We start from the raw sequence: 16,757 nt of genomic DNA, 5'->3' as shown, positions 1-16,757 counted from the left end.
CATACACAATAGTTCACTTTCTTAGGGAATCTTCCCAGAAACGTTAAAAATAGCTAAAGTGAAGGCATTGTACAAAAAGGGTGAAAAACAGATATAACAAATCATGGGCCAGTCTCTCTGCTATCTGTTTTTTTCTAAAATAATTGAAAAAAATCTTAAAAGACTCGTAGATTTCATAGAAAAAAAAACTTTTCTCAGCTATACAGCACGGTTTTCGAAAATGAAAATCCACCAAGACAGCTATTATCCATTTCTTATATGAAGCTTTAAATGCATTAGATAAAAAAGAACACACAATGGCAATATTCCTAGATCTTTCAAAATCCTTTCTCCTTTTAACCATGGTCTATTGCTTAGAAAGATAGAAAATGTTGGTGTCAGAGGCCCAGCCTATGAATGGGTAAAGTCATATCTACAAAACAGACACCAAATAGTTGAAGTCTTGTACAAAGAAGGAAAAAAATTATTTTCCTATTAATCAGAAAAACAATGTTTTAAATACGATGTGCCACAGGGTTCTGTACTGGGACCAATATTGTTCTTGCTGTTTGTAAATGACTTGGAACCATCCAGCCCTAACTATAAGTACATTAAATATGCTGATGATACAAATATACTTATCAAAGGCAAGACCTCAGAAGATCTCCAAAACGAAATAAAAAAGAGCACTTCACATGTATCAGAATGGTACGCAATGAATAACTTAATAATAAACACACACAAAACAAACACTATGCATCCATCTACACACAGTGCAGAATAAGCAGCCTTTAACCGCAACCATAGAACTGTTAGTCAAAAGACTTGGAATTGTAAATAGCACCATATTTTTGGGAGTTTGGATCCAAGATGACCTAAGATGGCAGAAACACACACACAGCACCTATGTAATAAATTAAATACCATTTGTTATAGCATAAAAATTATTTCTGGATGCAGATCAATGCAAGTCGTAAAAAATGTGTGTTATGCCCAAGCAGAATCGCTACTAAGATATGATTCAATTTTCTGGGGAAATTCACCACCCAGCAAAAGCTGTTTTATTGTACAAAAAAGAATTTTATGAGCACAGCACCTCGATCTTCATGCAAACTCTTATTTAAAAAGCTTCATATTCTTCCATTACCATTCCTATATAGCCTTTAAACAATAATATTTACAAGGAAAATCATAGATGAAAAAAAATATATATATATCCATTCATACAACACAAGGTATAGTCAAGATTTACATATGCAGTTTTCACATACAACACTAAAACAAAAAGGACCCTCGCAAGCAGGAAAATAATTGCATAACAAACTACCTACAAATATTAAGGCAATAACTGGCGTGCATACATTCAAAACTGCTGTGAGTGACTACTTGCTACAGAATTGCTACTATAGTGTTGATGAATTTTTATCTACAGTGTAAATATGTGAAAAATTAAAATAGTTTATACAATTAAGGCCAAAATGAGAAATGTGTACATGTACATTCATCTGTGTATTATGGGTGGTCTATTAAATATGTGTGTGTGTGTGTGTGTGTGTGTGTGTGTGTGTGTGTGTGTGTGTGTGTGTGTGTAATCAATGCCGAAAGTAAGAAATGTGTATGTGTAAAATTTATTTGTGTATATATGGAATGTTATTCCCATATGTTAGACTTATATTGCTATATACTGGAAACCATACAACAGCTTTTTCTGTTAAAACTTTATTGCAAATTATTTGACTTGTCCTATATTATTATGTACCAATGTACAATGTATGATTCACAGGACTAATAATACAATACAATGCAATATATTCGATTCAGGTAGAAGAGACATGTCAAACAGTTGTAGTAAAATTTCACCACAGAGAACAGATGCTAATGCCAACATCCTAATAATAATAATAATAATAATAATAATACAGTTTGTTACAGAAGAAATCTAATAATAAGTTACTCTTATCAGTTTATGTTCCATGAGACAAACACAAAAAATCAGCTAGATTGAGGATGAAAGGAAGACTTAAGTTTTTGGAAGGGTACATCTGCAAAGGAACCACATACAGAACTGTATATTCGTGGGTACTGCTTGAGTATTTTACATATTATCATATCTTGTGTGATGAGCAAGCATGAGGAATTCAGAAGTATGCTGCTAGATTTATACCCGAGTTTATTTAGCATGAAGAATTAGGGCAATTTCATGTCAAATCAACAAGTGCTACAACCAGACCCTCTCAGATTTTTTGAAATTAAGTATGCATATATTACTCATAAATCATGACACAAATTAATTTTTTCACATTTTTCTGATGAAAAGTTACCGAGTAATGGACCTTCAAAAATTGAAAAGATGACAAATTTTTGACTGAACAATGTTGTTTTCTTTACAGCTCATGTTCTAATTAAGCTAGAACCATAAAATTTACTTCATTGGAAAGCTCTTATAAAGAGCTTTTGTATGATACCAATCATCATTAGTTTAACATATATACACAAATTGTTAAAAAAAATTGTTGAATTTATCAAATTTTGAAAAACCGTATTTTTAAAATTCTCAAAAAAATATATGTGAAAGATACACTTTACATCTACATATTCTGAAATTTTCAACTTGGGATGAGCCATGGGATCACTATAAAAAGCAATTTTACATTAAGGGTGGCGCTTTAAAAATTCGTAAAAACTAATTTATTTTAGCTATTAGGCCTACTTCTCACCAGCTGTATGTTGTTGTAAAATGTGTAAATTAAATATAACTTATAATTGACAAAAGAACATATGTTTTATGCTTCTGTAATTAATAAATACAAAATGAAAACTTAAAAAAATAAATAAATAAAAAACACAAAAGATGAATATCTGAGATCACACCTAAATTTAGTTAGTAATTACTATTATTTACAAATAGGCATCCTATTAGTGCACTTCTTCATACTTCGAACTAATCAGTCTGTTGCACATCAACATTTCTGCACTGGATAACTTATATGTTTGCCCTATAGGAGTTTGAGGCTTCACGATTGGCACTACTTCCCTACTGCTTATGGAAAAAATATCTGGATGACTCGGAAATGTAAAAGATGGTGACAGTTCATGTAGAGGTAAGAAACTAACTGTGATTTCATCCTTCTCCTGATTTTTTTTTTTTTTCAAGTACACAGGTTAACCACCAGAGTCCATTATAATCACAAGCAACATATCCTTTTATGTCTTTGAATGGCATTGTATCACTGTCAGAAACTGTCACCAGTTCAATTTTAGTGTCATCAGAGTTTGAATACACTTTTGTTATTATTTTGTCCTTGCTAAAAGGAATAAAAGTGTGAAGTTTTTGTGTCCCCACAATATTGCAGCATTTCTCAAATCTCCATAAGCTTTATTTCTTCATTTTTGTGATCTTCTTTAGTAGCATACTTGAAGTTTGTTGCTTCTATGTTATCCTTGGCAAACATAAAAAGTTGTTTTGGTGTCATTTGATCACTGTATGGCCGTGGCAGACTTGCTTGAGCTGCAAGTCGTTTAACTGTTCCACCAACACCATCACTAGCTCCCTTCCCATGCGAGGTGGCTGAAAAATGCCATTCAGCTTCAGTTTGGAAATCTTCTTCATGATGGCACAGGTTGATAAAGTTCTTCCTATTTTTATAATGAGCTGCTGCTGCTCCATCAGAGAAATAATATATTTTTCTTGTTTTTATACCGAATTTAACAGTCAGGAAGTCCATGAAGTATGATTGGAACAAATGCACAGCAACAGTGTCATGTGTTAGGCATTCTAATATGATTACACGACTTGTGTGCTCAAGTTTGTTCCCATCCTTATAATAAGCAACAATGGGATGAATCGTTGCTTGCATGTTTGTCCAGTGATAGCCTTGAACTTCGTCCTGGATAACAAAGGAGTAATTTTCAGAAAAGTCACAGATTGCTAAGACCTCGTCTTCTTTAAGTTCATTTCTCAGTCTCTTTTGGAAGGTTGATTGTTGACTAGCAACAAATGAATGTCGTGTAAGCGATTTTAATTTATCAAAAAAACAATCAATAAAGTTGTCAGATGATTTTATGATTGTTTCTAGAGATTTGTGATCAACGGAAACCCATCACTGATAAGTTATATTATCAATATCATTAGTATTCAACAAATCTTGTAAATATGTCTTAAATGTTTCTGGGCCAGAGCAGAATTTACATTCACCAAAATGACAAGCAGGTAATGACGGATTACATACAACTCTTGCAATGCAGTCTTTGTAAGTTTTTATTGGATTATCTTCATCCTTTGTCAGCTGAGGAATGTTACATCCAGTCAGCATGAGTTTGAAGTTTTTATGGGTAGTACACACACAGACACTATGTGTACCACTACTTCCAGCTAAAACACAATTTTTGGGACGTAGGTCTGCAAACTTCGAAAATCCAATGTGGAGCTCCGGATGGTTGTCTTTAAATTCTTTCAAATTACTTAAAACTAGCAGTTTTTCTCCATTATCTCTCACAAGCACAAAATCATTTTTCCCAGGCATTGCCCTGCTTATCTCATCAGAACAATAAAAGTCTCTAACAAAATCAGCAGTTGTTTGATAAAGTCTTGCCAGGTTTTGGGTTTGGTGAAGACAAAATTCCCTGGGCCTTCACCAAATCTTTTGCTCTTCGAGCCATGTAATTTGTTACGTTAAATTCATCTTGAAAGCTTCTTAACACTCCAGCTTTTAGGTAAAAAGGTAAGAATTTCCACCTGTTTACTTCAAGATGTACATGAACGAAATTTATCTTTTAGCTGACTGATCCTCTCAGATTCTGCATGATCATGTACCTCTTCTTCTTTTTCGGAAGGAAGCAATAATATTCCTTAGGATATTTTGCTTCACACAGTCGTTTCTTCTTAATTGGCGATTCGCCAACAGACTGCAAAGAAGCATTCAACCTTTCTAAGGCCTCAGTTGCTGCAATGTCTTTTATGCCACTATCACATAAAACCTTTTCACTTCCTTGTTTCACCACAGAATACAGTAGATCATCATCATTTTCTGTGCTAGACGTATCACAAATTTCTACTCGTGCAATTTTTTTACGGCAGTTGTCACACTCTTTTTGATTTAAAGTTAAGAAAGGTTTTCTTGCTATCATCCATTATGAAACAGGCCGTAAGTTTTCTTGTGGTTATTGTGGCCCTTTTCATTAAATGGATTACAGCACAAAACTGAAATTTTAGGCATTTTACATTTCTCAAGTGAACAAACTAATTTAAAAAAATGGTTTTGAAGTTGAATGCCCCAGCTTTCTATATTCAATACTACACAATATTACTTCTTTATTCTTTCACTTCCTGTAAAAAAATATTTCATTATGTTAATAGTATGCAAACATTAACTGGTTGTAGGCATACAAACTTACATACTCTTGTGAGATTTGTACAAAAGTACCTTTAAGCTAAATTCAAAACACACTTTAAGCTAAATTCAAAACACATTTCAGAGTTAATCACATAATTTCACTACAGCTGCCTCACAACAAAAGAATGTGTGGGTCTATTAATAAATAGTTAGCATTTAAGTTTAATAAGCAGTTATTCGTTTCAAGTACAATTTGTGGACCATGTAACAAAATTTAACACTGTAATATTTTCATGTGTAGCAAAATAATAGAAATTCACCTATCTGACTGTGATTTTGGAGAATCGTGGTAAACATAAAATTGCTTTTGATACTGATCCCATGCTCATCCCAAGTTGAAACTTTCAGAATATGTAGATGTAAAGTGTACCTTTCACATATATTTTTTTGAGAATTTTAAAAATACAGTTTTTCAAAATCCGATAAAATCAACAATGTTGTTTTTATAAACAATATATATATATATATATATATATATATATATATATATATATATATATATATATATATATAGAACAAAGACACAACTGGACAAGTTTCACTGGGAATTTCTGGACCATCCACCATACAGCCCTAACTTAGCACCATCAGACTTCAATCTGTTTCCAAAACTGAAGAAATGTCATTGTGGAAAGCACTTGGAAAATGATGACACATTGAAAGAAAGTTTTACTAACTGGTTTAACAGTCAGGCAGCAGAGTTCTTTGATGCTGGGATCCAAAAACGTGACAAATGTTTAAATGTTCATGGTGCCTATGAAACAAATGTGCATATTGTAGTTTATCACACAACTTACATTCATATATAAAGTTTCTCTTAATCCATTACAAATCAGTTATTACTTTAAAATGACCCTCGTACAATGTGTGTCATATGATAAATAGTGATAGCTAATATAAAAATTGACAGAAACAGATAAGAATGACTAATATGATGTCTTTTCCGTAACTTACCAATGTAATATACAATCTCACACAAATCGCGACAATCGCGGTCCGCTTTTATTATTTTACGTAACGTTTTGTAGAAAAGTGACATCAGCTCCTGTAAGTGTTCTCTGTAAAATACTGAAAGAGTTTGAAAAACATAAAAGGTATGTTAATAAGTTGAGGATTTTAACTGCAAAGTTGTATTTGATATGGATGTATCTTATCACCTTGATTTTCTCCACTTCGAGAAATAGCATCGTGGAGGCTTTTCAAAGGAGTTGCACCTTCTGCAGCTACGTATACAGGTTCATCATTTGTATTAGGATTTTTTATCCTGTATACAGAGTTTTTATACACACGTTGTTGTACACCTGCTCTATTCAAAATATGTGATTCCAAGCTCTGCAAGAAGAAAAAGGATTCAAAGAAATATTGGGGAAATGCATTCTGACAGTACAGAATTCAGCCAAATTAATCTCTGAAATTTTCTCATAAACAATAGAGGTGCAATATTTTCTGTACCCTTACGGGCTATAAATGAGCAAATGTGTGCAACTAACCTTATTATAATTTTAATAACAAGTATATGGGATAATAAGTTGCAAGGATGACATGTTGAGTTGCAGACAGGCACAATGAAAAGAATGTAACAATTTAGCTGTTGGCCAAAGCCTTCTTTTCTAACACACACACACACACACACACACACACACACACACACAAGCACACCCCAGGCACACATGACCACCACATCTCTGGCAGCTCAGACTGGAAAGCATAATGAATGTGTGTGTGTGTGTGTGTGTGTGTGTGTGTTTTCTTTTGTGCAGTAGGCTTTGTCCGAAAGCTAAATCATTACAGTATTTCATTGTGCCTTTCTGCAACTCAGCATGTCACCTTTATGGTGAGTAGCAATCTATCCTTTTCCTCACATTCCTGATATTTCAACCTGGAGTTTCCATTGTTTGATTTTGGACAAAAAGTTGTTATTTATGTGTAGGTGATATCCCGTTATATGTTTTGTGTTTTATAATTTGTTCGAGGTACTCCTTGGGCAGCCATGTGGTAGATGGAATTAGACAGCAGATGTGGCGTGGAGCTACTATATTGTATGGAGTGCTGAGAAGGAGCTCAGATTACTCCAGTCCATGGGCGTGCAACTCAATAACAAAATTAAATATGAGTTGGTGTAAAGCTAAACAGTACAATCTTGGTCACTGCTGCAACCACATACATGTACTACATGTACATGCTGCACATTAATAAAATTGACAAACTGCAGTGACAGATACCTGACTGGAAATGGAGGAAGAAAGGTCCTATTGTCATTTTTCAGGAAATGCATTGTTGCCACGGTAGCTGGCACTGACAAATGAAAGTTCCTCTGATCATGTGCCATGTGTTCCTTCTGTGTTGCAGGCAATGTGATTGACACAGCTTACCATAAGCAGGAATGGTATGCTATTCATGTAAGGAACAAGCCAAGATAGTGTCTGTGTACGGCCAAGCAAATGGAAATGGTCGAGAGGCAGGACGCTTATATCAAAACAAGTACCTTCACAGGCACCAACTATATCACACAGCAGTATCTTCTGCAACACAAAAATTGTGATCAGAAACGGAACAAGCTATACCAGCAGTATCAGCAATGACAGTATCTACTACACCTCCAGAAGCTTTAGAAACCATCCGCCCCTTGAGCAAAAGAAGAATGTCTCCACCAAGCCATCTGAAGGATTTTTTATTCAAGACAAGCAGCAACCAAACAACGAGGTGAACAGTGTGAGGGATTTGAAAGACAACATATCATTAACTATATTATATCAAAATGTCCAGGGTCTAATTAGTAAGATTGCTGGACTAGATGTGCTTCTGATGGATCAATTAAAGGATATTTCAGTTTTATGTATAAGTGAGCCACTGGCTAAAAGAAAACCAAACTTGTACAGCCAGAATAACAGGATTTGAAATGATCAGTAGCTTTTATAGAGCGAATTTTAAAGGGGGAGGAACATGTATATATGTGAAGCAAGGAATTGAATGTAAAGAAATTAAACCCAGTAAGATAAAACACACCGAAAAAGAGTTTGAATACAGTATGTGCAAACTTATAGAACCCAAAATAATTATTGTGTGCATATATCATTCCCCATCAGGGAACTTTATGGCGTTTTTAGACAGTGTTGAAAGACTTTTTAGTGAATTAAGACATTTTACAGAGAGCATTATTGTACTTGGTGATTTCAATGTCAACTTTGAAATGAACTGTCAAATAGTATCAAAACTAAACAATTTGTTATATTCACATCTGACCATAAATGCACTAGATATGGAAAACACTCTGAAACAATAATAGATCAAATATTTTTTGACTTGCAAAAGCTAGATCATGTTATTGAAGTAAGGCCGGTATTACACTATCAAATTTCTTTGTCCAATATCTTTGTCAAAGATATTTGATAGTGTAATAGGGACTTTATCAAATGTCGTCCAATATTTGATCAAATCTAGGGCCTCGCTGTATATTTGATCAAAGAAACCGCTTGTCTTCTGTTCACTGCAATGTGACATGTTACCACATGGAGCACTAGCATCGCTGCAGCGTTCTGTCGTCTGTAGTGTTTTTATAACCATTGCCGGTAAATACAATTGGTGTGTGCCGACAACTACAAAATTAATAGAGATGTCTGAAGCTGATGAGGCGCTTTACAATGTGAGGCACGCTGAATACAAAAATAGATTAAGAAGATTGGAGACCTAACCTGACCTAACCTAACCCAACCTAACATAACCCTCTCCTGTAGCAAGGAATCGGAGTGTTATAGTGAGCCTGTCTTCTGAAGATGTAGCAGTTCTTAAGTGAATATTGTGCTTTGTGATATGAGGATACACTTCATTGAGCACATACAGAAATGTATGCTCATCCATTCTTCAGTAATTGATGTACGACTTGACGTCTTCCACTGTAAGCTCACGTAACAAGTTTTGTTGAATGCTTTTATCGTGTCGTCGTAAAACCCACGGCTTCACCCAGATTAGATTAGTTTTTCGTTCCATAGATCCGTGCTGAGGAGATTCTCGTGGATGTGGAACATGTCGATTTTTTTAAGCTGAAATAACAATACTAATAGTATGAATAAATACAATACATCATTTGTTTCTATTAAAAATTTCGCAAATGGAGTAGAAGGAGTTGGCCAGTAGTAAGTCTTTCAGGCTCCTTTTAAACTGATCTTTATTTCTAACTAAATTTTTTATGTTTGCTGGCAAATTATTGAAGATGAGTGTTCCTGAGTAGTGGACCCCTTTTTGAACTAAAGTAAGTGCTTTTAAGTCCTTGTGCAGATCATTTTTGTTCCTGGTATTGTATGTATGAACTGAGTTGTTTGTTGGAAAAAGAGATATATTATTTACGACAAATTTCATTAAGAAGTAAATATACTGAGAGGCAGTAGTTAGTATACCCAGTTCTTTGAAGAGGTTTCTGCAGGAGGTCCGTGAATTTACTCTGCAAATAATACGTATTACACGCTTTTGGACCTTGAAAACTTTTGTTTGACTTCAAGATTTACCCCCAAAATATTATCCCATATGACATTATGGAATGAAAGTATGCAAGCTTTTTCATTTTTATGTTGCCTATGTCTGCTAACACTCGAATTGCAAATACAGATTTGTTACGGCCTTTCTGAAGTTCTGTGGTGTGCTCCTCCCAACTGAATTTATTATCAAGTTGTAATCCCAGGACTTTTAAGACTGTCAACCTCGTATGTATGGTTCCATTTTTTCCCCCCACTTCTTTTCCGCATGTGCACACAATGCAATTGGAGTACGTAGAACTGCTGTGGTTAAATAACAAGTTATTGTCAGCCATCTTGAAATTTGACGAAAAATTTGATGACAGTGTAATACCCCTTCTAGCGCCACGTCAAAGATCTTTGTCAAATATATTGGACGGAATATTGGATCACATCTTTGATCAAATCTTTGACAAAGAAATTTGATAGTGTAATACCGGCCTAACTGACACAGGGTTCTTGGACCACAAAGCAATAAAACTCTATATAAATAATGTACTGCGCACAAATTCTAGAATACGTGAGAAATATATATACAGAAGATGTATCAATGAGGACAATATCAGGGTTTTTAATAAGCCAGTAAAATACTCATACTGGGATTTAGACAAACTCGACACCATGGATATGAAATTCGAGTCATTTTTAACTTGTTATAAACATAACTATGAAATTGCATTCCCTCTTAAGAAAATTAAAATAAAAAGCAAGCCTAATATTTGGGTAACACAGGGGATCTGGAGAGCGACTTAGAAAGCTAAGTAAATCAGCCAGGCTAAATCCAGCTCTGAAACAGTATGTCACCTGTTACAGAAAATTGTACAGGAGAGTCATTAATGCAGCAAAAAAGTTACATAATGACTCATCCATCAGTAGAAGCAAGGACAACAAGAAAATGAAATCAGTTTGGAATGTGATAAATAAAACTGTAGGCAGAAATAAAGTAAGAGACAGCAGCTTTGTTATTAAAAGTGAGGACAAAACTATAAGTGATCCTTTACGTATTGCCAATATATTCAACCTTCATTATGCAAGTATTGTACAAAGCCTCATAAAAACCCAAAGACAAACAAAGATTACACATAACATCTACACAAATCCTAAAACTATGTTCTTATACCCTGTAAGTGTACAAGAAGTACAGAACGCAATCAACAAACTAAAAAATAAATTGTCTTGTGGCGCTGATGGCATTCCAGATAAAGTACTTAAACACAGCATAAATATTGCTCATCCCCTTGTAGACATAATTAATGCATCTTTCAGCACTGGCACTTTCCCTAAAGAACTAAAGCTGTCAATAATAAAACCATTATATAAAAATGGTGATCCTCATGATGTAAAAAACTTCAGACCCATATCCTTGATATCCTGCTTCTCAAAAGTTATTGAAAGAATAATGCATGAAAGACTCTTCGCTTTCCTGAACACAAGTAGAATATTAGTCAGTGAGCAAAATGGCTTCAGAAAAAATAGGTCAACTGAAACAGCTGTATATAATTTCCTAAAACTTCTGATCTCTATAGATCATAACGAAGTAAACTGTGGGGTGTTTTTAGATTTATCAAAGGCATTTGATGTTATTGATCATCAATTATTGCTTGAGAAACTATATTGCTATGGTGTATGTGGTACTGTTCACAGCTGGTTTAAATCATACCTGTCAGACAGATACCAGAAAGCAGAAATAGTTCACAAAGGAATCTCTTACTTTTCAGAATATAAGAAAGTTAGTAATGGAGTGCCACAAGGTTCTGTGCTGGGACCCCTCTTGTTCTTGATTTTCATAAATGACCTACCAAACTGTTTAATACTAGCTAATGGTGTATTGTATGCGGTCGATACAAGCTTTTTTTATTAAAGCTCAAAATGAGACTGACTTGCAACACAAAGTAGAAATATCACAAGAAGAAGCAAGAAAATTGTTTAGAGATAACTATTTACTTGTAAATGAGAAAAACAGTATGGATGAATTTCAGCCATGTATTGAATAAAGTAAAGCCCGATATAGTTTTGAAATTTGGTGAACAGAAGATTTTACAAACGTCAAACACAAAATTTTTAGGTATCTGGTTAGACGAGCATCTAAAGTGGGATAAACATATTGAAATGCTCAATAAAAAGCTAAGTAAATGCTGCTATATACTCAGAATGCTGAAAAACTGCTGCAGTGCAAAAACAGTAATATGTGCTTATTATGCTCTTATGCATAGTCTATTACGGTATGGTGTCTTATTTTGGGGTAATTCAAGTCTGGCAAACCGGTCATTCATTATTCAAAAACAAGCATTAAGAATAATGAAAAGGGCTGCACCAAGAGAGCCCTGCAGGGAAATTTTCAAAGAATTTCAAATAATGTCGCTTCCATCTTTATGTATCTACGAAAGTATTTGCTTTTTCAAATCTCACCCCCAATTTTCTTCTTTAAATATTGAGTGCCATGACTACCCGACAAGACACAGGAATCATTTCCACAGAGAAACACACAAAACAGCTCAATATCACAAAAGTGCAATATATCACCCCAAAATCCTTTTTAGTGCTCTTCCCTTAAGCATCAAAAAGATAGAAAAGTTTTACATTTTTACAAATGAGCTTAAAAAAATGTTATTAAGAGAAAGTTTTTACAGTGTTACAGAGTACATGGATTTTCAGAACATAGTGGGCAATGATAATGATAATTCATATTTGAACAAATGTATGAAAATGGTCTGCCTGTACACACTATAATTAATTAATTATTGTTTGTTCTGCTATTCTCTACTAGAGTGGTCAATGATAATGATAAGTCATATCTGAAAAACAAATGTATGAAATAGTATGCACTATAAATAATTAATTATTGTTTGTTTTGTTATTATCTACTATACGCTGCATGAGATATATATTTATATATGTTTTACCACCGTAGGCCTAAGTTATTAATTTACTGTATAATTACAAACTCAAATAATGTAACATGACAACTCCTGTATCATTGTATATGATAAAATGGATGCTCAATAAGAGTTGAATGAATGAACATTTCAAGCCCCTTTTTGGGTGTTTGTATGATCATGGGATCCTTTCAGACAGTCAGTCATTGTGTGATGTGATTGGTTTCTGTGATGGTACTTGTTTTCCTATAGCCGTGCTGCCTCTTGACCATTTTCATCTGCTTGGCTGTACACAAACACCATCTCGTCTTGTTCCCAACATGAATAGTGGACCATTCTGCTGCTTATAATAGAATGTGTCACATAGCCTGCAACACACAAGGAACATGTGGCACAAACTTTCATTCATTAGCACCAACTACCATGGCAGCGATGCACTTCTGGACACTTTTCACATGACCTTTTTTCCTCCATTTAGTCAGGAATTTGTCCCTGCATTTTGTCGGTTTTATTAATGTTCGCCCTGTATAATAAAAGTTCATTGTTATTTGAAACTAGCGGAAATTATTGGTAGCAAGTAAGACTCCTCTAGTAAATCTTCTAGTATGATGATGATGATGATGATGATGATGATGATGATGATGATGATGATGATATATTTTGTTGAGTGCACAGCATCTAGATCTTTAGCGGCTTTATGAAATCTTTAACAATTGATTCAAACATACCAAAAAGAAAATGTCAACATGAAATAAAGTTAATTACATATTTCATAATAATGATAATAATAATACAGTGAAGCCCCGCTTTTACACTTTTCAAATGTGGGAAATAACATTTTAAGCTGCAAAAGTTATGTATAGGGTATCCCCTTGCATTTTCGCACTTTATGTATATGTTCATAACAGGCATCAAAAGACTTGTCAGGGACTTGTTTATTATCTAATAAAGGCCTGGGAAGCAGAAACGTTTTACTCAATTTCAAACGTCATAATCGATGTTTTTGGAAAGCATTCAGCTGTCACTCATTATTTAAATAATAACCTGCACTCGTTACGTATTTTTTCATGCTTATCACGACGCATTTCAAGAATTTTTTCTCATATTCAAGTGCAAATACGTACATAAGTATTTCGTGTGGTGTTTGAATATATGTTTTCTGCCTCTCATGCACTGTAGTCATCTTTCTGAGGTTATCAGTTACTGTGCCTCCTCAGTTGTGTAGAAAACCACATACACGCCGTCACTCACATTGTTTGTGTAACATCACAAACAATATAAATGAAAATACTGCACTTGACAACCAGAAAAAATTCTCGAAACATGTTTCGCTCAGCGTGAAAAAATACATAACCGGCACTGTGCTTAAACCAAAAAACATTGAGCAGTGCAAAGTAGAGCTGTAGCAAACTGGTACTGAGTAACGAATACTTTGGCTGACTCTAGGTACCGAAACGTTACTCATAAATACATTTCGTTATGTGTTACCGTACTCCGTGGTCGGCTCGTATCTATCGCTCGGTTCTGCGCGGCCATTTGCGGAAGATTAAGGACGCATGTCCGTCAGCGCAGTAGTTACTATTTAGAGAATATAGTTACTATTATACAAGCCTTGTCGTCGTGCAAATTTAGTTTCATTAATATTGTTTTTGGAATTGGAATATTCTGTGTTAATATTTATTGTGATTAATTTGTATAGACCTTCTTGACGAATTTGATGTGCGTGGCTCTATGATTTAGATGGTTACTGTTATAAATATTTTCGATCTTACTTCTTGGTCCGTGTTTGCAGATCAATTCTCGATGATCTGCAGGTCCGCCGCCTTTAACGCAAACACACGTTGTTTTTTTTTTTCAGCAAATGTTTCAGTTTAATGGTTACTATTTGTTTTTTGGTTGTAATTGGGCCCTACTATGACATAAAGCTCAATATGTTTTTTTTTTAGTTTATTTAGTTGATTGAATCATTGACATTATTTTCATTTCGCTGATCAGTTATTTAAAATACATACGTTGCATCTTGCATTTGTAAAAAAAATGTTTTTAGCTTCCACATTAAATAATTTAAAACGTACTATTTATTTAATTTCATTACTAAACCCACTTCAAACGTATTCAGGTGTAAAAAATACATCATAGTACAAAGATCATGTAATCGGTACTCAGTAACGTTTACTTTGGTGGACGCGAAGTACCGAATGGTTACTCATAATTTCGTTACTCGTTACCGTGCAGTGCTTTGCGCTCGGTTCTACTCGGCCGTTTTCGGAAGATACGCGCGCGCATCGGCGCAGTAGATGCTATTTCAACAATACGGTTCTGCTGTACAAGCTTTGTTGAGTAAATTTAGCATCATTTGAAATATTGGCTTTGGAATATTCTCTGTTAATATTTATTGTGAGGTGAGTAATTTATATACGCATTCTTGACGAATTTTAAATGAGTTAGATGTTTATTATTTGTTACTTCCAGTGTTGCCAATTTAGCGACTTTGTCGCTAGAAATGGCGACTTTTGCCTTCGTCTTAGCGACAAAAAAAACTTTTTAGCGACAAAAATTATTTAGCGACTTATCTGGCGACTTTTGGAGTACTGACGACTTTTGAAGTACAAATCAAAACTATTTTGGGGCCGTATTTTCATTAACAAAACTAAGATTTTAACTATAGAATGGTTACTACACTGACTTTGTTCTAGATTTACTAAGATAAATTAAGTTCTTAGCAGATCATGTAGCATTGTTCAGCATTTAATAAAGCTGATTGAGGGAATTGCCTACAGAGTAAGAAAACCTTGACTATAGAACAATGAATTATTCATTACCCACTAGCCTGTTATGGTCGATAGCGTATCGATCTATAATTCTTCAGCTTTTGAACTCCCTTTATTTTTCGATTTGACAAAAAACATACGTAATATTAAGTATAATAGAATACATTTCTGTCCAGAAACCTCTAATTTGTCGAAATGTTAACTCGCAGTCAAATTATTACTACATGGACAGTGGTAACGCAAGAACAATTTCGTGGGGGTATCTCAGACATTATTACGTTTAAAACAATGAACAATAGGACTGATATCGAGTTACCGAGTGAGTAGATTGTTTCATGACCTCAAGTTCGCCTGAGTTTTAATGTATTTTCAGTGATTATTATGTTGTGGTGGCTTACATAATGGATTTACCGCAGAAGAAGAAGTGGTACGCCCAAAAATATCGGGATGCGTGGCAAGCAGAACCTGAGTTCAAAGGGTGGCTGAAACCAGTCGTTGGAGACTTATCCAAGGCAAGATGTCAAGTATGTGCAACAGAGTTTTATGCTAAATTGTGTGATATTAGAAAACATTCGAAAACTAATAAGCATAAACAAAAAATTGATTTAAAAAAAAACCACCTTACCTGTGAAAATTGTTCCGAAAACTACAGTTAGAATAGCAAGCAGAGCGGAAGGCGCCCTTTCTTTATTTATTGCTGAACATTGTTCTATTTTAGCTGTAGATCATTTAAGAATACTGTGCAAGAAGGTGTTTACCGGTGATGAGGGCGCTAAAAACATGCAATTACATCCTACAAAGTGCACTAACATTATAATTGAAGTTTTGGCTCCATATTTTACACAATCATTGGTTGAAGATATAGGTAACCAAAATTACAGTATACTAATAGATGAATCCACAGATGTATCAATATCTAAAATCCTAGGTATCGTTATACGGTACTATGGTGTAAACAACCAAACCATTAGATCAGCATTTCTCAAACTCGCTGTAGTAGAAACTGAAGATGCAAGAAATCTGGCTGCTGTTCTTCTGAATTCTTTGAAAGATCTCAAACTTCCAATAGCTAATATGGTAGGAATTGGCACAGATAATGCTTTTTCAATGGTTGGAATAAACAATGGGCATTTCGAACAACTCAAGAGAGAATATGGTTTGAAGCATTTGGTATTGATCCGTTGCATTTGTCACTCTCTTCAGCTTGCAGTTTCGCACGCCTCAGTGAAT

At 34.4% G+C, this 16,757-nt stretch overlaps 1 protein-coding gene across 3 annotated transcripts in view; it reads right to left on the bottom strand.

Moving 5' to 3' along the window:
- The window catches only part of LOC126236637 (stimulator of interferon genes protein homolog), a 351,257-nt gene that overhangs the window by 7,963 nt on the left and 326,537 nt on the right, over positions 1–16,757 (bottom strand). For all 3 annotated transcript variants that reach the window (XM_049946092.1, XM_049946090.1, XM_049946091.1), the window contains 2 exons: positions 6,530–6,704; positions 6,327–6,440 (listed from right to left, as the gene is read on the bottom strand). In XM_049946092.1, coding sequence (XP_049802049.1) covers positions 6,327–6,440; positions 6,530–6,704 — 289 coding nt within the window. The remainder of the gene's footprint in view (positions 1–6,326; positions 6,441–6,529; positions 6,705–16,757) is intronic.

The sequence above is a fragment of the Schistocerca nitens genome, chromosome 2, assembly GCF_023898315.1.
Source record: "Schistocerca nitens isolate TAMUIC-IGC-003100 chromosome 2, iqSchNite1.1, whole genome shotgun sequence".
In the NCBI taxonomy this organism is placed as follows: domain Eukaryota; kingdom Metazoa; phylum Arthropoda; class Insecta; order Orthoptera; family Acrididae; genus Schistocerca; species Schistocerca nitens.
This window is presented reverse-complemented; position numbering and strand designations above follow the sequence as displayed.